The sequence below is a fragment of the Dipteris shenzhenensis genome, chromosome 18 (assembly GCF_047967505.1).
Source record: "Dipteris shenzhenensis isolate YYH24624 ecotype China chromosome 18, Dip_SZ_1.0, whole genome shotgun sequence".
Taxonomy (NCBI): domain Eukaryota; kingdom Viridiplantae; phylum Streptophyta; class Polypodiopsida; order Gleicheniales; family Dipteridaceae; genus Dipteris; species Dipteris shenzhenensis.
This window is the reverse complement of record NC_141613.1, coordinates 54,097,935-54,121,989: the sequence shown is the minus strand read 5'-3', so window position 1 is coordinate 54,121,989 and position 24,055 is coordinate 54,097,935. Positions and strand designations below refer to the sequence as shown.

Genomic DNA, 24,055 nt, shown 5'->3' with positions numbered 1-24,055 from the left:
AGATATTTCAGATCTTATGCATTCAGTCAATATGGCCAGTCTTATATATATGCAAGATCCTACTACTGTGCCTTCACTACAGGCATGGATACCGGGGGATAAAAAGTCAGCGATCCCCATGTTTGAAACACGAGAGTTTTGCGAGGCACAGAAGTGGGGATTTCAGCCTCAGAAGCCGAGGGGAAACCAAGTACAAAGGCCCTATAAGGGAAGACCACAATTTACCCCTGAATATATTGAAACTTTCAGGCAAGAGTGTAAATGTTTCGGATGCGGCAAAGAGGGACATGTGGCTGCCTAGTGCCCAGAAAAGCCTTCAACTCCGAAGGGAAAAGGGGCAGAGAACCCACGAGGACCGCATAAAGCAATGGTGAGAGGAATTCCTGATGTGATGGGTTGTGTTTCAAACCCAAGGGAACAAGAATTGCTGCTATCATGGGGCAAGATCAGAGACCAGCAAGCGCTGATTTTGTTTGATCCAGGGGCTACAGATAACTTTATATCAGAGGATTTAGCCTTGAGGCTGGGAATAAAGACGGAGGAGTTGGGCAGGGCTCTGGATGTTGACAAGATGTTCTGTGGGAACCTTGTGCCAGTCACTCCCTTGATAGGGAAGCTCCGTCTTCATGTACAGAGTTATGTGGATCAGGGAGACGACTTCATCTCTCCACTAAAACATCACGATGTGGTTTTGGGTATGCCTTGGTTCCATCGCAAGGCAGTGAAGTTGACTCTTTCTGAGAGAGTGTTGGAGTTTGTACATAGGGGCAAAGTATAGCGTGTGGCTGCTAGGAATAGAGGGGAAACTATTCCCATTGTATCAAATAGTTCTGTTGGAAAATAAATAAATTCTGCAGTTTCAGCTTACATGGTTTTTGTAAAAGAGAGAGATGTTGAAATGCATGCTGAATTAAGTGAGGCAAATCAAAATAAATTTCAGTTTCTTGAAAATTTTAAAGATTGCTTTTGTGACGCTTTGTCAGGGGAGTTACCCCCTGAGAGACTTGAAGATCATGGCATAGAACTCATTCGTGGCAGTGAGCCACCTAAGAGGCCTCCATACGGAGTTAGTGCAACTCAGCGAGGAGATTATGGCCCAAGTGCAGGACTTGTTGTCCAGGGGCTGATTCAGCCCAGTTCTCCTCCTTGCTCCCTTGTACTGCTTGTACAGAAGAAAGATGCTTCATTCCGTATGTGTGTTGATTATGGCGCACTAAACAAAATGACCATCAAGAATAGATTCCCTATTCCGCGCATTGATGATGTGCTGGGTCAGTTTAATGGGGCTTCAATTTTCAGTAGGATAGACTTAAAGAGTGGCTATTACCAAGTGAGGATACAACCTCAGGGTGTGCATAAGACATCGTTTCGCACTACTTTTGGGTTGTATGAGTATCTGGTGATGCCTTTTGGATTGACTAATGCCTCTCCATATGCACGGAATTACCAACAAGAAGGCTCAAAGCAACCCATCCTTGAGCAGCAGGATCAGATTTTTTACCTGCAGCAGGTAGTGAGAGAGCTACGGTTGGAGCTAGCAAAAGTAAAGGCCCAACTTCACATCCTGGAAGGGCGTGGTAAGCAGGCAGTAATTGATGAGGCTGTAAAATCTTGTAAGGATTCCCTCTGTACCCCGCAGTTAGTCTCTAAAGTCAAAGATCTTGTTCACACTGAAGTACAAACTGCTAAGAAGGAAGTGATTGTGGAAGTGGACAACAAAGCAAGTAAGTTGATATCCAAGATTAAAGAACACGAAGCTAGATGTGAGTCACTACTCCCTGAAAGATGGGTATCTAATGAAAGATGACTGCCTATGCATCACCCAGGAGATGAGGAAAAAGATTCTGGAGAAATGCCATGCACCTCCCTATGCTAGGCATAGAGTAATTACAGCAACAACTCAAGCGTTAGAGAGGTATTTCTTTTGGCCAGGGATGCGGAAAGATATACATCAGTTTGTCACAGAATGCCTCACTTGTCAGAAAGTGAAATATGATACACGGAAGGCACTTGGCCTACTTATGCTTCTTCCCGTGCCCCAGGCACCGTGGGAAAGTATTGCAATGAACTTCATTTTTAATTTGCCAAGATCAGAGTCAGGGAATGATGGAAATGGACTATCATTGATAGATTCAGCAAGCAAGCTCATTTCATTCCCGTTCGCAAAACCATAAAGGCAGATCATATGGCCAAGCTTTTCATGGCACAGATCTTTAAGCACCATGGTATGCCTAAGTCTGTTGTCATTGATTAAGATCCCAGAATGACCAGTCTATTCTGGAGGGCTTTATTTGATAATATGGGGGCGAATCTGAATTTTTCGTCTTCTTTCCATCCCTAGACAGATGGTCAAAGTGAGGTAACAAATTCTACAACGTTGGATATGCTGAAATGGTACGTGGGTGACCAAGGTTCAGACTACAATAATATAGTTCACAACTCCACAGAGAAAGCCCCTTTTGAGGTCATTCATGGGAAGGTGATTCTGCCACCTATCCTGAGGACCAAAGATGAAATATTTGCAGCAGATCAGTTTGTTAGAGTCCTCCAGACAGCTTTCAGCCAAGTCCAGACAGCAATTGAAAGGTCTCAAGAAAATCATAAAAGAGCTGCAGATAAGCATAGGAGATAATTAGATCTCAAGAAAGGGGATTGGGTGCCTTTGAAGTTCGAGGAAGGCTAGGCTCCGCAAGCTAAAGGTAAAACAAAAGGTGTATGCAAAGTTATCTCCCAGATATTATGGCCCTTTCAAGGTTACAGAAGAGATTAATGAGGTTGCATACACATTGGCACTGCTAGAGCATTGGAGGATTGACAATGCCTTTCATGTGAGTCTTCTAAAGAAATTTCAAGGGCTAGATAGTAGAGCCTATAGAGCTAGTAATAGAGGATCCATCAGAAGTGGATGAGTTGAAGGAGGTTCTTCAGCCAGAACAGATTCTGTACCATACTGTACCTAAAGGCCCTCAGGGCAAGGAATTTTACAGATACCTTGTAAAGTTCAAGAATTATTCGGCATTGGATGCCAAGTGGATGGATGATGACATGTTGTCTGATCATCCACAGCTTTTGGATGTTTACAAGGAAGCTTTTCAGTTGAGGTCAACTAAATAGAAGCCGTGGGGATGTCACCAAGCTATAAATATTCCAAAGTCAAAGCATAAGTTGACCATTTATTGATCATAATTAATGAGAGTTCTTCATTTATTTAATTATGTTCAAAGAGCTACTTTCATTTGGTCAAAGTCTTGGCTTCGGTCAAAGATACTTAACCTCGGTTAAGTAAGCCTAACCTCGATTAGGGAGACTCGGCTTCAGTCAAGATGGTTAACCACGGTTAGCTAAAGTTGCTGACTCTAGTCAACGAGACTTGGCTTACGCCAAGAGGGTTAACTTCGTTAACCAAGGTGCGCCAACTTCGGTTGGAGAGACTTGGCCATAATTAAGGCGCTCTGACTGATGGTCAAGCCCCTTAATTACGACCAAGAGTGTTGACCTCAGTCGACTAAGATCTGTGTTCTATGTTTTGTTCACATGTTTGCTTGGTGGGGACGCCCACAGAAACTAGGATTAGTCTACGGCTCATTATTTGCATGCAAAACGCTCACCATTAATGGGTGCCATGGTTTTGTGCTTTAGCTAATGGTTGCATGTACTAAGAAGGATTGAAGAATCAAGAAATATGGAGCTAGGCGAGTGCTTCGGAGATCACTCGCGTGACCTAGTGCTTTGAAGACTCTAGAGTTGCCCCTAGTGGCATGTAATTAGGAAAGTAGTTTAGAATTTGACACTTGGCATGTTGCCAAATGAATGAGCTTGAAGCTCTTTTTAAAACTACTCATGTTTTTGTATTTTGGTAACACAGCTCTATACTGAACCCTGTATTCAGAATCTTTTATCATGAATAAAAACCTTTGGGAGGGTCCAGTCCGACAAGTTGTTCTGGGCCCTAGTGTGCTGAGAGAGAGAGAGAGAGAGAGAGAGAGAGAGAGAGAGAGAGAGAGAGAGAGACGTCCACAAGAGGCCTCGCGAGCCTATAGGACAAAGTACGGAATCAAGTAACTCATATAGACCAGTGTGGGCTGGGGCAAAGGGCTCACTGGTATAAAATAGTAAAAAAGTAGGAAAATAACATGAGGGTGGCATGAAAATATCAAGTGCTCAGAGCTAGAGTCCCAAGTGCATGGACCGGCTCCACGTATCCAAACTCCATGGTGGCTCTGTGATGACATTCAAAGAGATTACGTATCTGCATCTGTCGGGTTGTCTCCCGTGGTGGTGGAGGGCGTGGTCTCCTCGATCTCTGGATCAGATGGGCCATGTCAAGGGTAACGCCTCGCCTCGGTCGATCTCTTCTGAGGAGAGATAAAATAGGTCGAACATCGATCATGTGTGTTTTGGTCGCTTGTTGCATCGTGTACGGTCTCTGTGTCCCTCATCCAACAGTGCTGTGTTGGCTCTTTCCACCGATTCATACATCTCTCATGTCGGCTAGCTCCTCCTCCTCTACCCCAGAGTGCCTTGGAGTTGAGTCAAATGCATAGAAATCTGTGACCTATCTTTGCGCTTGGTCTACCTCAGTGCCTTGTGGTGCGGCCTCCATTAGGTAAAGCCCAATACAGACCTGGTCTTGGAAGTGGATCAGTCGTGAGAGTGGGCCAAAGCCGTGCTCGTCTTGAAAAAGGCAGCGGTAGCGCCCTCGGATCTCATAGTAGATCGGATCTCATAGTAGACTGGGCAAACACATAGAAAATGTTCCTCTATCTCGATCACCCCCATGAATAAAAACCTTTGGGCAAGTTGTTCTGGGCCTTAGTGTGCTGTGAGAGAGAGAGAGAGAGAGAGAGAGAGAGAGCTGTTTGCTGTAAATGATGGATTCTATGGGAGAGAGCTGTTCGTGATGATGACGGTTTCATTGCCTATCCACTACAAATAACCAGCTCAAAGATTGCACATAGAGCGAGAGAGAGAGAGAGAGAGAGAGAGAGAGAGAGAGAGAGAGAGAGAGAGACTTGCGGGCCTATGAGACAAGCAAAGATAACCCACACAAGCCACAATGGGCTGAAGGAGAGGGCTCGCTAAGGCCGTTTGGTGAGTACTATGCTAAACCGAATTCAAAATACAAGAAATCAAAACTAGTACTCAATCTCTGAGACAAAATACATAACCCGGTGCTAGGGTGGCTTTCCTATGAGCTGCGAAAATGTCTCGTATCTGTGTATACGGCGGCGGAGGGCGTGGTCTCCGTGATCCCTTTATCCGGCGGGTCTTGTTGATAGTGACATCTTTGATCGGGCGATCCCCTCGAATGTAGCTGTGATTGGCTGAACCTTGCCTTGGTTTGTCTCTGCATCGTGTGCGGCTCTTGCATCTCTGGCTGCATCTCTCGTTGTCGTCGTTTCATCCCATCGACCCAATGAGCCCTCATATCATCTACCTTCTCCTCCTCTACTCCGCTATGTCCAGGGGCAGACTCAAATGTGTAGAAATATGTGACATGTCGTTGGGCTCGATCTGGCTCGGTCTCATGTGTCGCTGTCTCCTCTTGCCCTCTGATACAGCGCAACAAGGTCTCTCTATGCCATTGCATCTTGACAAACACAACTCTGGTCTTGGAAGTGAATCAGCTTGGAGAAGAGAGGCCCAAATCCTTGTCCCTCCTAAAATAAGCAATGGTATTGTCCTCGGATCTCATAATATAAGGGCAAGTACATAGGAATTGATCCTCTGTCTCCACCTCCGCGACATGTCGTTGGGATCGATCTAGCTCGGTCTCATGTGTCGTTGTCTCCTCCTGCTCTCTGATACGACGCAACAAGGTCTCTCCATGCCGTCGCATCTCCATTAGGTAGAGACCAACAGAACCTTGGTCCTCGAAGTGAATCAGCCAAGAGAGAGGCCCAAACCCGTGTCCCTCCTAAAATAAGCAATGATATTGTCCTCGGATCTCATAATATAAGGACAAGTACATAGGAATTGCTCCTCTGTCTCCACCTCCTCCAATGTGCAGAGTCTACAGATTTGTTGCTCTCTGGGTGTACTTGTGGCTCTCCCGGCCTCAATCCTCAACTGATGGGACGAGACCTCCATCTTTCCAATAGCGATTCTCGGAGCATGTGAGACTCGTCTGTCCTCCCAGGTGTTGGGGTCTGATGATCACTTCATCCACTGATACTCTTATGAAGTGATCATTGTAGAATCAGATCTTGGTGGGAAACTCCTAATCCCTCTCCCCTCCCCCTCTCCCACCAAAAAAAAAAAGAGTCCGTGTCGTATGAAGTTAGTAGGTCCAACCGTATAATATGGATGATCTTATCCCATGGGATTAGATGGTCAGGGGCATCTAAGTTGTACTGAAAGGGGGGGTGGATGGTCCATCTGGATGCCCTGGTTGCAAAACCATTTGGATATGCGTGCATACCAAGCCAATGCTAACCCCACTCTCAGCTAGTCATATGGACGACTCTAGTGCTAATCTCGGTAATCTTCCTCTAGGTAAGGCCCAGACCCTATGGAGATAAGTGATCGTCTGGAAGATGGCATCAACTTGGAGCATTTCCCATCACAAGGGCAAGTGTTCGGGCTTAGATAGGTTGATGCTTTCCTTTTTAATTGCTTTTTAGGACATGATTAGGGACGTAACCATGTTACGTCAACCCTGCAAGGTGTTTGGAACTTTGATGCTTTGCCAAATTTACTTATAAAGGGTCTCATTCATCTTATCCCAAATGGGAGGGTTGCAGAAATTTGGTTTTTCAATAAAGGCCGATCACTCTTTTGGGCAACTTTTATAGGATTCTGGCCTGAGGGCTTGCTCTAAATCATCTGGATCCCAGAGTCGCTTGCAACCTCTCGAAGGCTTGCTTTGGTGGGGGACTGAGGGCTTGCTGTGAATCATCCGGATCCCATAGTCACTTGCAACCTCTCGAAGTGCTGCCACTCAGTCGTTGATAGATCGCCCCTTAGAAGGGTGCCGCATACATGGCCGTCAGTGTCACTAATGTGTCGAATAGATCCCTTCGTCGGGGGGTCCTAGAAATGTGCCTGAAAGAAGCATAGTCTCTCTAGTCAAGCTAGAGCTCCCTAGCCTCTTGTAAATCGTGCCCTGGCTGCATGGGTCATTGTGAAGAATGGACCTACAAAGGCTGCCGCTAGGTAAGTGAACAATTGTACAATGTCCACTGGCTCCCCGCGTAAGCGAAGCCCCTCCAAGTGTTGAAGATCATAAGTTTGGTCTTGCCAAGGTTGACTGTTTGGTCTCTATCTCAGCAAAACACCTCTAGGGCCTCTAGGTGCCTCTGTAAGCTTGCTGCTGAGGAAGACAGGATGACACTGTCTTCTGCTAGATCAGCCAACAATGATCCCTCGCCCCCTAGACGGTCAATGAAGGTTGTGATCTCATCAATGTATAGCCTAGATAATATCCATGGAAGACCAAAAAGATCTATGGGACCAATAAGTAGCTTATTACATCAACTCCCCAAAATCAATCTTGCTTGAAACATTTAATTTTGCTACACTCTCACTAAGATAGATTTGGACGATTTGAAGTCACAAATAGGAAAGCTTGTTTCACAAGTTTTCAGTTTTAGATATGAAAAAGGGTTCTAAGAGTTGAAAAATTAGCCTTGCATTTTGTTTTTTTGTTGGATGAAATCTAAAAAGCAGGACCTTGATTTGAAAAAGAAAAGGTGCACAAAGGTTATAGATGCTGAAGATGTCCTTTGTTGGTTAAACTTCTTTCTATTGTTCATAACTCTAAGAGACTCTTTATTTCAACAAAGCATTGGTATCCAGATGGGCACTAATTGTGCTGTTTCTTTAGCAAACTTCTACCTTTGAGTTTATGCAGCGATTGATCTCTTTTGAGACTTATCCAATTGCTCTTCATAAACTAGCTTGAAGAATTAATTGCAGCAGACCTGGATAGACTGCATGAAATGGTTTTTGGAGACCTCATGATACTGTTTGCATTCCTGAATTCTACATTCATGTGGATAATGTTTTCTCTGCATGCCTTAACTGTGTATGTCTCTCACATCGTTAGAATGTTCTTGGCAGCATGCAGGTAGTGTAACTCAAGCTTCAAAGCTAACATCTCTTTCACCTGAACCAGTAGCTGAGCGAGATGTGACTGTTGATATTCCCCTTGGAAATGCTAAGGTAAACTGCTTTTTTTGTCTTGCAACTTGATGTGGCTGCTGCTATGATTTCTACGCTGGGGAATTCGTGCCTTTTTCAAGTCCATGGAATTTCCTGCAGGATTTGAAAAAGAGAGAGAGAGAACTTGAAGCAAAGGAGGTTGAACTTAGAAGAAGAGAGCAGGTGAATAGTTCAACTTTTACTGCAACTTTATTACTTGTTAGAGCCAGTGTCTGTGGAAATGTCCCTTTGCAAAGAAGAAATTGGCTTTCCAAGGACCTTGTTGATTTCAAATGAATTTAATAAACATGCAATCTAGCCAGCTACTTATTACAAACTTCACAAACTTCTTGCTGAGCTCAGACTGAGACTATGTGCATGAGAGTAGAGAGAGTGAAGACAGAAAGCACAATACACAATGCTGGTCCATCTATTTCCCCTATCTGTATGGAGTATTCACTGGATATATGAAGGAAACCGAGACTCAACTATGAAGAAAAAAGCTCTATCTTTGATGAGCTGTCGAGGGGCTTCTCTCACTGCAACAAGTCTTTGTTGTTGCTGCTGGAGGAGCGCTGCCACTGCTGCCATGTGAGTGAATTCACTGTGCATGTGATTCAAGATCTGTGTAAAAACAGCCCAATTACGTGGAAAATGAATCTCCACCACGAGTAGCACTGGTGGAAACCACGCTCTACTTCAAGCGATGAAGAGGGAAGAGACAATCGATGTGATGGAGAGTGGGATTGAAAGCTCCCATTTTATAGCCCTGCAACTGGGTAGGGGAGATTATAATCTCGCCTGCCAGATCAGTCGACCTGATCTGTCAGCCGACCTGCTACGTGACACCCGACTGCCACATCATCAGCCAACAGGTCACGTGGCAGTTTTACCACATCAGCGGTCTGCCATGTCAACATTCTTCACGAAATCTAGCAAGAAGCAAGAACAGGCTGGCTGATAATGAAATCTAAGTGTGGGTTCAGCTTGCAGTGTCCAAAAAGCTTTCAAGAGGCTAGGAATCATGCACATTGAACATGGACTGAGTACCTTATTTCGAATCTCTTCAAGAAGATCTATTTTACTAACCTTGCTGTCTAATGCTATTGCAAATTTGGACTGAAACAAGGAAGAAAGATTGGTAGAATTCTTTCTCGTAAACACTGCCAATCTTCAATCCAAATCTCCAATCTCAAAACTATCTCCAAATCCAAGTAGAAATAATTGTAGCATCAGTCTCAATGCCCATGCATCCAAAACCGAACACCTATGAGCTAGAGAATTTCTACATTGCACATAGTGACAAGGAATACTGAGATGATACATATATCCTAAAAATAGGCACAAAAACTTAACATCAAAATGCAATTCCAGGGAGACCCTTCTGATTAAATCATAGTTTGCCTTGGAGGCTCCCCAGATGAAAATTGTGATCAAGAAGGGTCTCCAAGTGAGGGTCCAAGTAGAGATTCATATGCAAAAAAATAAAAATGATGAAGAAAAGCACATATCTACCACCAAAAGATGACGAAATCTAGCAAGATGCAAGAAAATCGCTGAATGATGATGAAGTCTAGGTGTGGGTTCAAACTGTATTGTCCAAAAAGCTTGTGGAGGCTAGGAATCAAACTGTAATTTGCTATAGCAAGGTGTAACAGCAAGATAACATGCGCGTGGGAGCTAGCAAATGGTTTTACGTTCAGAACTCAGGTGAGAGTGATCAAATAGTACCAAAGAACAGTCACATGTAGAGAAGAAGGCTGTTTTAGCTGAGAGCCGGAGAAGCTAGACGTGGATGGCAAGATGCAAAAGCATGATGGCAGGAGCACAAACAAGGAGACAAGGAAGTCACAATTGCTAGGAACACGTAATGTGAATGAGAAATCGGGATGAGAATGGGAAGGAGGAGCAAAGAACTTTGAATCTTAAAAAAACTGTGAAAGCTAACAACAGTAGATAAATTTTGGCCCCGTGACCCCTCTACCCATGCACCCAATTAATTCTATCTAAGCAATGCATTGCCCTACTAGCTTTTTCTCTAAGCATCTTCTGCTTAGAAATGTTCGTTTGGGAGAGACTAAAATGAAATTACTACAGTCTTCACAAGCAATGTAGCTGAATGAAGGAAATGTGGACTCCTTTTTTTAAAGCCTTCTCCCTTAATGCTTCATTGACAAGCTATTCCTCATCATTGAGGAGATACCACTGGTAGCCAACACGGTAACAGAACCAGAGGATGTCTAGGTGGTGCCACCCAGCACACGACCAACAAGAGGGGATGGTACAGTATCATCAGACCGAGGGATCCCTGGTCATCAATCGCAGTTGGTGACAACTCGAAGTGTCTAGTCGAAGGAATAGGTATCATCACAGAGAAAGGTGAGACCAAGGTACCACAGTGTGTTTCTTGTTCCTAAGCTCTACAAGAATCTTCTCTTTGTTCATGCCATAACAAAGAACGGAATCAAGGTAAAGTTTGAAGTTAGGACCCTTGATCAAAAAGGGGAAGTGGCTGCACGAGGAGTATCAGAAACGACCTCTAACAGATCAGGACAGCCAAGATCGCTTCTTGCATAGAGAGCAGGAAAGCGATAGTTCCATAGGCATTCACTCAGTTCAATGGAAAGGAAGTATAGGCTGAGCCACCGCATGCTCAAAGCAACTCACAGCGGAGACCTCTAAAATTTTTCCAATGGTACATAGAGACACTGGAAGAGTCTAGTATTGGGAATACTGTATATACCTTCATAAGACTAGAATATATCCAATCTTACAAATTATTATTTTTATATAGAATAAGCGAAGAACAAAGGAAAGAAGGGAGTTTGTAAGCGACTTTATGAGTAAATGAGAAAAATAAAAAAAAGGGAAAAAAAAGAACGGGAAAATTTAAAAACTTAGTAAGCAAAGCAACGGTTATGTTCTCATCAATATCCAAGTATAAGCTGCCATCTGGGTTTCGAAAGATTCCGGAGTCTAGTATTGGGAAGACCAAGCTAACCTGAGACCAAATAAATAGTCCAAAGTGTAGACGTTAAGGGAAGGTGTTGGAGGTCAATGATCCACCCTCTGTCACCCTGCAATATTACATAAGCATCTAAATGCAGCAATCCATCACCTTGATGAGATTACTTTACATCTTTAAGATAGCATATGGCTGTTGACATCATCTCTATGCATTCAGATGATTATAGGAGTGGCAATCAACCACCCAACGAGATGACATGGCATGCATGACACAGGGCAGACTGTACGGACGGTACGTAGTACCAGCAAGCTGCTGATGTGGCAGAGTGCCATGTTGCACTGTACAGATGATGGTGTTTGTGAACATAGCGATGTATGGACCATCGATGATGTGGGAATAGGCGCAATGTGCTGACATGGCCCTTTTGGCAGGAGATCATTGCTTCTTCTTCATTTTAACATGACCAAAATGGCGTGTCTGTGGTAGTTACTAAAGTTATTTTTGGCATCAAACCCCTTTGTGATGCCCATGTTTACTTGACTCACCACACATGCTTGCAAGCATGCTTCTGCTCCGCTCTTGATCTCAAGCAATCCTCATGTCCTTGTGTGACCTCAATGTGTTTGAAACTTGCCAAGGTAGAAATTTTCAAAGTTAATGTTTCAATATGCAGAGCGTAATATTCAAGGGGATTCAGTATACGTTTTTAGTCCACACTCTATGGTGTACATCTGCGTTGCAAACGATGAGATTCATTGCATGGACACCTTTGGATGTACATAACGAGTCCTTGTTATAGGTTGCTGCTTGTGTCTTTAAAGATGGGAACTGTCCACATATTGGTCGATGTGTTCTAGCTTAGCTTCATGTTTCTACCCGCTTTCTATAGCGGAGGCATGAAACCCCTCCTCTGTGTGTGTGTGTGTGTGTGTTTGTCTCTCTCTCTCTCTCTCTCTCTCTCTCATGGTGCTCAGCTTCTACATATCCTCAACCGAGAGGACAGACCCCAATGGGGTTTTTTTCCTTTGCTAGCTAAGATGAAATCTTAACCATAGTTCAATCATAAAATAGTGATGATGATGTCCACTAACCTCCAGTATTAGTCTTCTTGTGGATGGACAGATGATTAGTCTTTTCTCCCTAGCTTCTACAAGCTTGATGTTTGTTCCTACTCTCACCTTCACATCAAAAAGTAATTGCTCAGTTCCATGGTGACTCTTAAACAAGCAAAAGCTTGTCTCTTCCCTTTACCTACCATTGAATATAAATTTTTTCGGCCTTTTAGCAGCTTCCATCTGTATATCTATTTTCGCACGTTCAGGTTCTGTTTTGGCATGCATTGTTCACGTGGGATGATTTGATTGGATTGTTGAAACCTAAGCGTGAGGCTGCCTGTTTATTGCAGCATACCTTAAATGCACATTCACTGTGTAAGACGATGATACCTCAAACTATTGTTTGCCTTGAGCACTGAACTCCTTCTGCATTTCAACTGAATTTTCTTTCTCAGGAGCTTAAACGAAGAGAGGATGCAGCTGCTAAAGGTATATGTGCTATGTTGCAGAAGCTTCAATGATATGGGAAGATACATGGTCGTTCTTATTCTGAAGTATACTTGCAGATATTATTTGAAATTTCTAACTGTGTTAGTTGCTCAATACTGCAGCTGGAATCATTATTGAGGAGAGGAATTGGCCACGGTTCTTCCCTCTTATTCATCATGATATTGCAAGGGAAATCCCTGTTCATCTTCAGCGCATTCAATACTTGGCATTTGCAAGTTGGCTAGGTGCTTAACAGTTCCAGTTTTATTAGAGTTTTTCTCCCTCATATTTTTCGTACATGGCCTAACAACCAGAATACGTGGTAGGCAACTAGAGAGAGACCTTCTTTCTCACCAAAAAGCGAACATGCAAAAATGAGGGATAGAAAGACAATCCTGCACCTCCAATACATGCTACAGCTAGGAGTCAGTCTGGCTAGGTGTTAGTATTCAATGCAGAAACTCAAGTATCGTTTGGCTGTGCGTGTGTCGTGTCGTGTCACATTTTATTTATATATATGTATGTATGTACACACACTTTTTTTTTTTTTTTTGGGGGTGAAACCAGTAACTATATTATTAACATGAGATCAATGTACATGATATTAGACTCCAAAAGAGAGCCTAATGGAAGAACTCAAAAACAGTCAGAAAACACTTCAAGGCCTCGCAGCATAGCTATCATGTAAAGATTGCTTGAGGGACATTCTGAAGAAAACATATGCCTGAGGAAACTGTTGTCCCATCCTAGAATGCAATCTCTATGTCCAAATAGTCCAGAGTACCCAAAAGCGAGTCCAATGAAAGAAAAGGAGGAATGGAGACATCTGGGATGAGAAGCATCCAAACATCCAGAAGGGTTTTCCAAATCTGATAGAGGGAAACCGAAGCCGCAGCAAATGAGAAACATGAGTGATCAATAACCGAGAGTGCGGACAAGACCATAACAAATGGGGAACTGTCTCACGGTGATAAGAACAACGGGGGCAGGAAGAGGAAGCAATGCGACGTGCTGCCAATTTCACCCCAATGGAAAAAGCTCCCACTAAACATCTCCAAAAGAAAAGCCTCTGTTTCAATGGCAATTTGGCTTTCCAAAATTTCTTGAGTCGTGATTGCCACCAAGATAGAGGCCTATTCAAATTCCAAAGATTGTTGGCATGCTTATCAATCCATGGCGGTGGAAGAAGAAATCTGTAAACCATCGAGGAGGCCAGATTATGCATTGAAAGCGAACAGGTAGCAGGGGATAAGGAAGTCAGATTCCAGTCCAGCAATCTGTCCTGTACAAACAGTGGAGGAACAGGAACAAATGGCTGCAACATAGTTGTAAGTATTCTCCAAATGGGCCGATGATGCAGACCCAAGGGGAATGTCCTGCAAGCTTGTGGGAATGAAAGCACATAACCATGTTGATCCACAACATCTCTGATAAATCTTATGCCCAGTTTCATAAGATTATATGCTTTGATAGGCGCCTGTAAAGCGAGAGGCGATTCAAACACCTTGCTCCAATGGATACTTTCCAAGCGAAAAGAATTACCATGATTGGAAGAAGCACCTGTCCATTTAGCATAAGAGAGAATTCTCTTCCAATCATGAATAAAAGCAGTAGAGATAGGACAACCAAGAATTTTCCCCTGAAATGTGGTCATGACTGCTTCCCAGTGATCTGTAATCCAATGCCCATATGCATGGGACGTCATGTTTCCACACATAGCTGCTAACATAATAGCCCCTGGCTGTTTTTGCTGAAAAAAATCAGCAATCATAGTGCTCTTTCTTGCCAACATATGAAACTGAAGATTGAGAATATTCAGTCCCCCATGAGTCTCAGGAGAGCAAACAGCCTGCATGGGAGGAAGTCGCAATGCCTTTTTGTGAGATTTGCTTTTCCAAAATATCTCCATAGCCTGGGACATATAGGAAGCCAAATGCTTAAAAGACCAGGGAAGAAGAGGCAAATAAAATTGCACGTATGCCATAATGATAGACTGTACTATCCGAAGTCGAACATGTAGAGGCCAAGTGGACAAATGCCAGTATTCCAGCTTCTTGTTGATCTTTTGAAGCACCCATTTGAGCTGTTGTTGAGGGGTAATATTCCAGCCAATGGGATATCCTAGATGCCTCACAAGAGTGTGGGAAGGGAGGATGTGGCCAGGCCAGAGAAGTGCATGCCAATCAGCTTCTTTCAATGCTAAAAGATTGGATTTCTGAAAGTTAATATGCAGTCCAGCAGCTATGCCAAAATCGTTTAGAGTATGCATCAAGTGAGAGAGGTCAGTTTGAGAATTTCTGGGCATGAAATATGAATCATCAGCATATGCCTGTGCAAGAAACGGCTGTGCCCCTGGAATTTGCAAGCCATGAAGCTGCCGTGTAGTTGTAAGATGGTCCATATGCAACAATAACGGATGAGTAGCAATGGCATATAGTAGCGAACTAAGAGGGCAACCTGTGAACCGCATAAGCACATGAATCCTGTTCAGAGGAGGTAAGCTGCCTATGAGAGCTGATTAAATCCATTTGTTGCTTATGAGATTGAGCCCATTTCAGCTTAAGCCTGAGGTTTCCCATGTAACTCCGTCCATAATCTTGAATGACAGCCTGCAAACGATGGGCAAGACTGATCCAGGCGAAATCCATGTCCTCCTGAGCATGTGAAAGGAGGGGGCGGACAGCCACTCTCACCATGTTCTGAAATTGTTGATGCAGCAAATAAGCACCATTAACATGGAGCAGGCGACGACCAAAAAAAGGCATATCATCTGTCAGACGTGCTATAGATAATGTCAAGCATACTGGGAAGTGATCAGATAGCAAAAGGAAATGATCAACCCATAGTGCACATGTGAATCTAGCATACTGCTAAGCATGCAACAAATACCATCTGTCAAGTCGAGCCCAGTAATGAGTAAAGGCATTGTGATGGTATGTGTAACCCATATCTCTATCCCTTGTTGAGAGCCATAAATCTTTTGCATGCAAGAAAGAAAGCATATCTTCCCAATGTCGAAGCTCAGTGGGGATCATGTGAGAACGATGAGTGGTGTTGTCTTGGATGGCTGGCGAGTTATTAAAGTCTCCACACAAAAAGGCATTGGACAGCCAAGGATATTGTTTGAGGGAGGCCCACATTCGAGCTCTTGTCGCAGAAGTTTGAGAGGCATAAACATATGCTATTTCATAAAGATCAGATTGACAGATGCATCTGATCACCATCCATCGACCCTGGGGGTCATTGTAAGCAACTGTGGGCTGCATATCATGTTTCACCAGCATGCATACCCCCGAAAAGTTCATTGTACCAGCATAAAAGATGTCATAACCAGCATAATGGCCTTGCTGGCCAGCCAAGAAGTGTTGGTTGTGTTCTTGTAAAGAAATTACATCAGGGTGCATTTTATGTACATAGTGCCAAAAAAGTCTCCACTTATTGACATTGCAAAGACCTTGAACGTTGTATGAAATGCATGTAATTGAAGTAGACATAGAAAGTATGTACAGCTGAGCCAAAAAGCATAGTGAAGGTGTAAGTTGTCAGGCCTCAGCCATGACATCGACATCCACTTGGCCTCCTGGATCAGTAGCTCTATAATCCTCATCATTATCACATACAGGGATGCCCCTCTTGAGCACATCAACCCACAGTTGAGAAGTGAGGCTATCAGCAGGGGTAGAGGCCTGACCAGGGGTGGAAGTAGAGGCATCCCAATGGCGAGATTGTAACGGTCGTGGCTTGAGCGCAAATACCTTTTTGGGTTGCTGCCAGGCACCTTGAGGAGCAGCATGAGATTCTGAAATTTTTCCCTTTCCCTTATCCTTTTGCTTGGCTGGAACCTGAACCACATTTTCTTTGGGTGGGGTAGATTTAGATGCCATATCCCCCGACTTACTAGGCATAGCCTTAGGCCCCGCACCGTAAGTTGAAGGGGAAATATTTTCTGGAGCAATAGTTGTAGATGGGAGCTGATGCAGGACTGCAGGACACTGTGAAGCTAGGTGGCCAAACTTATGACATGTGAAGCAAGCACCTGCAAATACTCCCCATTTCAAGTCAAAATATTTTTCGCCCAAGGGGACGTTCTCCACCTCTACCGCAATAGAGGCAGGGGTGGAGTGATCTGTATCCCAAAGAACACAAAACCGATTTCGATTACCTGAAGGACGGGGTGGGCATATAACTTGCCCCAAAGTAGCTGCCAGGCTTGGTAACTCAGCCCTCATATAGTCCAGAAAATCCACGACCTCAACCCATACAGGGCAGTGATGTCGAATGAGACCGTGATAATCCTTATTTGGCGACCATGGCATGACATGGACCATTTGTCTGCCATAGAATAGAGGGGACATCTCCAATATGTGCTGACGATATGAGGCATCTAAAAAGTACACTTCATTAAAACCTCGAGAAGCAAAATATACTCCTTCAACAAAGCAACCTCCCAACAAAGCCTGAACCCACTGAGCTACATCATTTGCTGAAGGTAGCTTCCCTGGAAAGAAAATGATGACTGCTTGCTGAGAAAACTTTCGGAGAGGAGCGACCAAAGAGGGCAGCTTCAGCTTGTATTTAAGTGCCGGGGGAGGTTTGGCCCACTCCTTCCGGCTGTGATGAAATTCATCCTTGAGCATGTCGAAAACATAGTGAGCATCTACAGAGGCTGAAGTAGAAAAATCAACTTGCTGTCTTTTGGAGTCCCGGGACAGGTCCTTCCGGAAATAGCTTTTGAGATGTTCCTCCATGAAGTTAAGCAGGGCAAGATTGATGAAGAGGTAGAGAGAACTAGAGCTGTACAGCAGGGTTTGAACAGAACAAACAGCACGGGAGAAATAGGGAAAACAGTACGGACAATAGAAGACAGTACGGACAGACAGGAGCGTACGGACTGTACGGAGTGCTGACGGGACAGACAGAGGCTGTATGGAACAAAACGAGTATGGCAGAGATGCTGACGAAGGGCAGGGGGGCTAGACTGTACGGAGAGGCGGGAATGTACGGACGCACGTAGGGACTTCAGAAGGGATCAGCGATGGCGATGCACACACAGACGATTGGAGCGGGATTGTACGGGATTGCGCAGGAAGGAGAGGGCTTGTTCGTACGGCCGTACGGCACCTGTACGGCGACCGTACAGGTGTACGGACAGAAGGGGGAGCTGTACGGAACCTCCTCTGTCTCGCAACCTGCTCTCTCTCACGCTCTCATGCTCTCACCAATGTATGTACACACACACACACACTTTTTTTATATAGTGAAATCACACACACACACACACACACACTCACAGACACAGACACAGAAGTAGAAGTAGAAGTAGAATTTATTATTGTTGGTACGAAACAAGACAGGTGACAAAAGATCCCAACGTTGCCGGAGGGGCAATGGTGAGAACTAATGAGAGCTGAGTGGTGTCTACCAGTATCCGCTGGTAGTCATCCCTGGTATGTGTATATCTGGGGCATTGTAGGGCTACATGTGCCTCTGTCTCGACTGCCTGTGAATCACAGAATCTGCAAACTCTGGCATGTCGTGGCAAATTCAGCCAAGCTCCTTTCTCTATTGCCAAGGTGTGTGATCGTGTGCGAAACCTGGCAATATTCCTGCGATAGAGAAGAGGGATGGGAGTGCTGATGTATGGCTGAGCAAAGGCATCTGATGTCATGAATGATGACCAGCATAGGGGGTTTATTTGATCTTGGTAGTATTCTAACTTTGTCTTCTTTTCTGTTGTCAACCATTTAATTCAAAAACTAGTAGTAGCCCTTATTTCTGGGCCATAGTGTTGTGTTTTGCTCCTTACCCTTCTCTCCCAGCACTCTATTTTGTTGGTGATTCGATTTCTACAGTTTTGGCACATTTCCCAAGGAGTGTACTGAGTTTCCGGTGCCAGTCATCTTGTCCAAGGTACCGTGAATTGCTTAAGAAGTGTATTGCGTCGTTTGCGAACTATCCCACGGTGCCGAAGTGAATTGCGATTTCATCCGGTTTGGGTTACAGTGGTATCAGAGCATGGTTTTGCTACTTTCCTTGGTAGCAACGGTCCACAGACATCGGTAAAGACATCCGACAAGCACATATTGGTAGACCTCGGAAATTGCACCAGTTTGCAGTCGCATATCGGAGACCCCGGCGCTTAGCTGGCGGACGGAACTATGGGCAAGCTTGCAGACATGGGGTTTGCAGAAATTTGCAGGTGTTTCCTTCATGATGCAGTGGGCATGAAAGGTAGGCATTGAGCGAGTCATGCCCCTAGTGCGTATACACATAGTTACAGAGTACTCCCCTTCCAAGCCTTCGTCGAAGTCACAGAACTCTGAGACCGTGGTGCAGGCTCCCACACACAGATGAGCCTTGTTCACTTTTTCCTCCTCCTCCAGGGCTCTGCGCCTAGGTTTAGGCTGTGAACCACTGGCTTGCTCAAAAGGGCTCTCCTCTGCATCTGAGAGTTGTCCCATGCAGCTATGCCATTGTGAAAACACAAGCAGGAAGCGATGTACTAGGCTGTGGCTAGGAGAACTTGGTTGGCCACAAGAGCCCTTTCTGCTAGAGAGAGTTTGGCAAAGCTCTAGTATAAAAGCTCCCACCGGGCACTCTCTAGAACGAGGGCAATTTGTTGCTCCACTGAAATGTCGATTACTACTTGACAGCCCAAGCATCTCGGTGTCTGCCCCGCGGGATCCACTAAAAACCGAAGGTGACACCCCAATCTCGGGCCTCCTGGGCCTCCTCCATCCTTGTGAAAAAGTGGCTCGATTCGGCTCAGTTGATTCGAACCTCGGAGGCCTCGCAATAGATAGCCAAAGCTCCTCTGATTGCCTCCAGGCTCGTTGCTGACCCCTCCACGCACAACATCTTGTCATCTGCAAACTCTGAATCCAAGAGATTCTCTTTTGGACGCGGATCGGAAGTCTCCTCGCGGTCAGTCCTGCGGCTTGGGAGTGCAAGAGGTAGCCTAACACCTCGGCGACGAAGAGCAAGAGGAATGGGGCAGCCCTGTTGTATCGAACGGGAGGAGAGCACCAATGAACACCTGGCTAGAACTCCTTGCATAGAGAGCTGAAATCCCGCGGATCTGGCGGCTTGAGAAGCTTAGATTGTGCATAGTGCCCTCCATGAAGGACCACTCCACCCTATCATAAGCCTTCATGAAATCCAAGAGAAGGATGGCTAGGAGTTGTGACTCCTCATGGCCCAGTCTACAGCCTCCCAAAAAGTAAAAATATTGTCCAAAGACTATGTGTGTGGATCATATCAGAAAATGGGGACGCAACCGCAAGCTCAAAACCTTTGGCTAGAATCTTGTATACGGTCAGTGTAACCAGAAAACGCGTTTCGGGCAGTAGAAACGTGAAGAAACGTTTCTGCCCGAAACGTTTCTAAGAAATGTGCAAAACGTGGAAGTTTTTTTGAATTTTTTAAAATAAAAAATACACTTTTTATTATTTATATAAAATAATTTATATAAAATATACTAATTTTACACGTTTCTAGACGAAACATTTGTCAAAATCTCGAAACGTTTCTTGAAATGTGTTTCTAGAAACATTTCTTGTGACACCATATACGGTATCGAGAAGGATGATCAGCCTGCACTTCCGAATGTTGGACCTGTCTCCTCCTTCGAGATCAAAGCAAATCCAATCACTGCTGAGTGAGTGAGGGAGCGAGCGAGCCAGAGTCAAAAATCTCCTGCCAAGCTTGCATCAACGTGGTTACAATAAACTCCCAAAAACTCCGAAAGAAGACTGAATTTAGTCCGTCCTCCCCAAGGCACTTCTAGGCAGGGAGGGCCTTGAGGGCCTCCCACAGCTCCTCATTTGTGAACGATGCCTCCAACTGTCTGGTGAGGCTCAATGGGACCACTGTTAGGACCTGATCCCAAACCGCCTTCCGGGCTAAGAGGACCATGGGAGTCTTCTCCTCATAGTCCGCGGTCATCTCAAGGATCTTTTGGGGCTCTGAGCTCATCCGTCCCTGCTCACCCCGCAATCGTTGGAGCTAGGTCCCTGTTGATTTAGGCCCCGCGATATGAGAGAACTACCTGGTCCTCCTGTCTCCTTGCTGATCTATTTGGCGTGGGAGAAGTGGTACGAGGACTTGGCTCGTCGGAGTTTTGTGGTGTTTGAGAGTCTAGGACTGTAGCTCTGTGGTGCTTCTTTGGATAGCCTCAACCACCCAGTCGGCCCATCCCTCACAAGGCCCTCCTTTTGGTTGCTGCCAGATCTCTACAACTGCCTCCTTCACCTCTTCATCCTAAAGACGGTCGTTTGGGATGGAAAGCCCCCTTTGGGGGAGCCTCTACGGGGTTGATCTAGGTGAAGCACAGTTGGGAAGTGGTCCCACAACGCGTTATCTGCCAAAATCCCTGTGGAGCCTCCCTCTATGTAGCACCCAATCACCAACATGGAACTGGTTCACGCGCTTTAACAAACTCTTGTGTCTCCTTTGCCCAAAGGAAAAGAGGAGACTGCTTGGGATCCTAGCAAATTGTGCCTCCCTCCACGGATCTCTGCCACGAAGATGAAAAGTTCCTAGCTACTCCTCTCTGTTGTTGGCATCTTTGCATAAGAAGCTCCTCCTTGTTTGTCCTCTGCGTACTTTATGTTGTTGAAGTTGCCCCCAACAATCCAAAAGTCAACATGTGGGAGGCACTTTGTCAAATGCCTCCAAAAAGCAGGGCATTGCTGTCTGCAAGTTGGTGCGTATATGTTCAAGCTGCCAATCCTTGCGGAGACCCATCTAAACACGTTCAGGCTGCCAATCCTGGACTCACCATGCGAAGACCCATCCAAACTACTCGACCCGTGATAAGCTCGCCCTCATCATAGACCTCAAGAGTTGTTGCTTGGGACGTCGAGATGCAGACACCCCCGCTATGGCCTATTGCTGGAGACCATACATCCGGCTCACTCATCGGAAGAAATTGATGATGGCGAGGTCACAGAGAGAGGGTGGAGGAGGTACCTTTTTTCTCCTACACGACATGGATGGCGACTACAGATGGAGGCATCGACCTAGACTCCTTCGAGAGAGACATTGGGCAGAGCAACAGGTACCCCAGGAGGTTTGATCTTGTTTTTGGATGCGGCTATGGTTAGCCTTCGACCACGGAAGATCTTGTACTTCTTCTGGTTGACCGCTCACGAGGGTTTGTCCATAGGCCGTTGGTAGAGTAGATGCGGGTGGATGGGTGCTGCCATAGATGCATGGATGGTGTCGTGGAGACGATCCCGCATTGTCCTTGGAGCTGCTCAAGCGCCCAAAGGATTTGGCTAGGATTCCTTCGAATTATGGCCTGATTGAGGGGAGTCGTGCCTTCCACATCGACGGGTTCTCTTTGGCTTACAAGATACATAGGTAGAGCATCCATCGGATTGAGCTACATGAGGCAACTTGTCCCACTGATGGACAATGGCTAGCATAACGACATGGAACATTTGGGTTGCTCGCTGCAGCCTAGTGATGGGAGAGCATCGTGTTCCACCTATGGCGAGTTTGGTTGCTATTTGGCATGATATCATCTATACTCTGAACGCCACTTGGGAGCGTGGGGAATCGGACTCTAGAGGGACTGAAGGCGGGAGTGTTTGTGCAAGGCATGGCCTTTTCTACATATTACGTTGTGAGGGATTCGCTGGTTGTATAGCCCTCCCCCCCCATGGTTGTTGGCCCTCGTCCTTGAGATACCCTAGGCTTGTGAGCTGGTTTCTCGGAAAGCAGGCTGGCTTTCTCTCTTCGAGGCTTGGGGGCTTTTTCTCTGGTCATTGCCTTCGGAATAGCCGACTTGTATGTTTATTTTTCCAAGCATTAATAGAAAGTTCATTTTTCTGTTAAAAAAGAAGACCCACGTTCAATATATGTGGTTACAAATAGGGGCAAAAGAGGGAAATGTTAGGCTGGCGGCATGCTACTTTGCACTCCCACAATCATGCACAACATTCATCTATTCGAGAAGACCCTTTTTTGCATTTGGGGGAGGACATAGCCATGTGGGTGTGCATCTCATAGTGAGCGAGGGCCTCTATGTGCGTGTGCCCGCCCTATTGAGGATAGACTGAGTGTTTATGCCTATTTATGGGCTGTTTGGTCGGGCACTATGGCTCGGTTTGTAGGGCAGGAGGTCTAGCCCATTTTGGGGCTTGACTCTGCTCAAGTCAACTGACTAGCAGGTCGGGTTAATCGACCAACAGGTCGGGTCAAGCGACCCAGCTTGGGTCGGTTGACTGACCCTGGGTCGGCCATGTGGCAGCCCCTGGGGTGGCCATTGCCAGTCCTATAAATGGCCATGCCTTCACTCATTTTAGGGTATCTTCTAGAGTTTGTTCTATTCCTCTGTTTAGGGTTTTCCCTGCTGTATAGACAGTTACCATCGCCTCACTCTATTCTCTGTGGTGTGTTTTTGCCACCACGGCAGCCTCATGCACCGATGTCCCCCTCCTAGGGTTGACACTCTCACTGGCTCCCACTCCAAGAGTTTTCCTCTTTTGTGAACTGACACCGTTCTGGGAAGGGTCATGGATTATGGATTTTTTATTTGTTTGGGGTGTTGATGCTTGCTTTTCCACCCATCAGTTCATTATATCAGTTTCATTTAGTCTTAGGGTTCCTTTTTTGGTCTTCCAAAGAGTTTTAATAGACTCTCTCTCTCTCTCTCTCTCTCTCTCTCTCTCTCTCTCTCTCTCTCTCTCTCTCGTTGGAGCCCAATCGACGGGGGTCACAGTAGCCTTGGTTAGACGCAGAGCTACGACCAGGAGACGTGCCAGGACCGCACCTCTCAGTGGCCGACAACACTCTATTGCCGACTTCATGCCTCCACTGCCTCATCCATCCTGATATCTTGCTGTTGCTGGGGATGATGATGATATTGATGATGATGCTGAGATTGATATATAGTCGACCATCGACATGACTATGTTGTACTTAGGACTTAGTACTGCCATTCTGCATTTTTTGCATTTTTTGCATTTTGCATTTTGCATTGGTATGGACGCTCGTTTAGTAGCTCCACTACCACAGCTCGTTGTATCAGGATTTTCACAGTCTCATAGACCCATCGGTCTTCCGAAGACTTTAATAAACTTTCTTTCTTTCTTTCTTTCTCTCTTTGCTTTTTGCTTCCACTTTCACAACTCTCACATGGTATCAGATTTCAGGCAGGTCGGCCAGGGACCAAAAGAGGGCGGCAACTAGACGCATGTGTGCTGAAGGCATTGTGACGTACTTCTGAGGACATTCCATTGGGTGAAGGTGCCAGTGTTCAGGTTTTTTGGACCTGATCTGAGGTAAGTGGAGCTGCTGCTTTCTACCTACAGGAAAGTTCCTTAAAAGCAAGCAGCATGAAAGTTTTGAGGAGCTAAAATAAAACCCAGGAAGTTTTTTCAGAAATTGCATGGCA

General features: G+C 45.3%; 1 protein-coding gene across 1 annotated transcript in view; it reads left to right on the top strand.

Annotated features, from left to right (window-relative positions):
- LOC147891429 (secretory carrier-associated membrane protein 1-like) overlaps positions 1-24,055 on the top strand; it is a 40,653-nt gene that overhangs the window by 5,355 nt on the left and 11,243 nt on the right. Inside the window, exons 3-6 of the mRNA XM_087389100.1 lie at positions 8,062-8,163; positions 8,263-8,325; positions 12,621-12,654; positions 12,777-12,899. Of these exons, the coding sequence (XP_087245226.1) occupies positions 8,062-8,163; positions 8,263-8,325; positions 12,621-12,654; positions 12,777-12,899 (322 nt within the window). The remainder of the gene's footprint in view (positions 1-8,061; positions 8,164-8,262; positions 8,326-12,620; positions 12,655-12,776; positions 12,900-24,055) is intronic.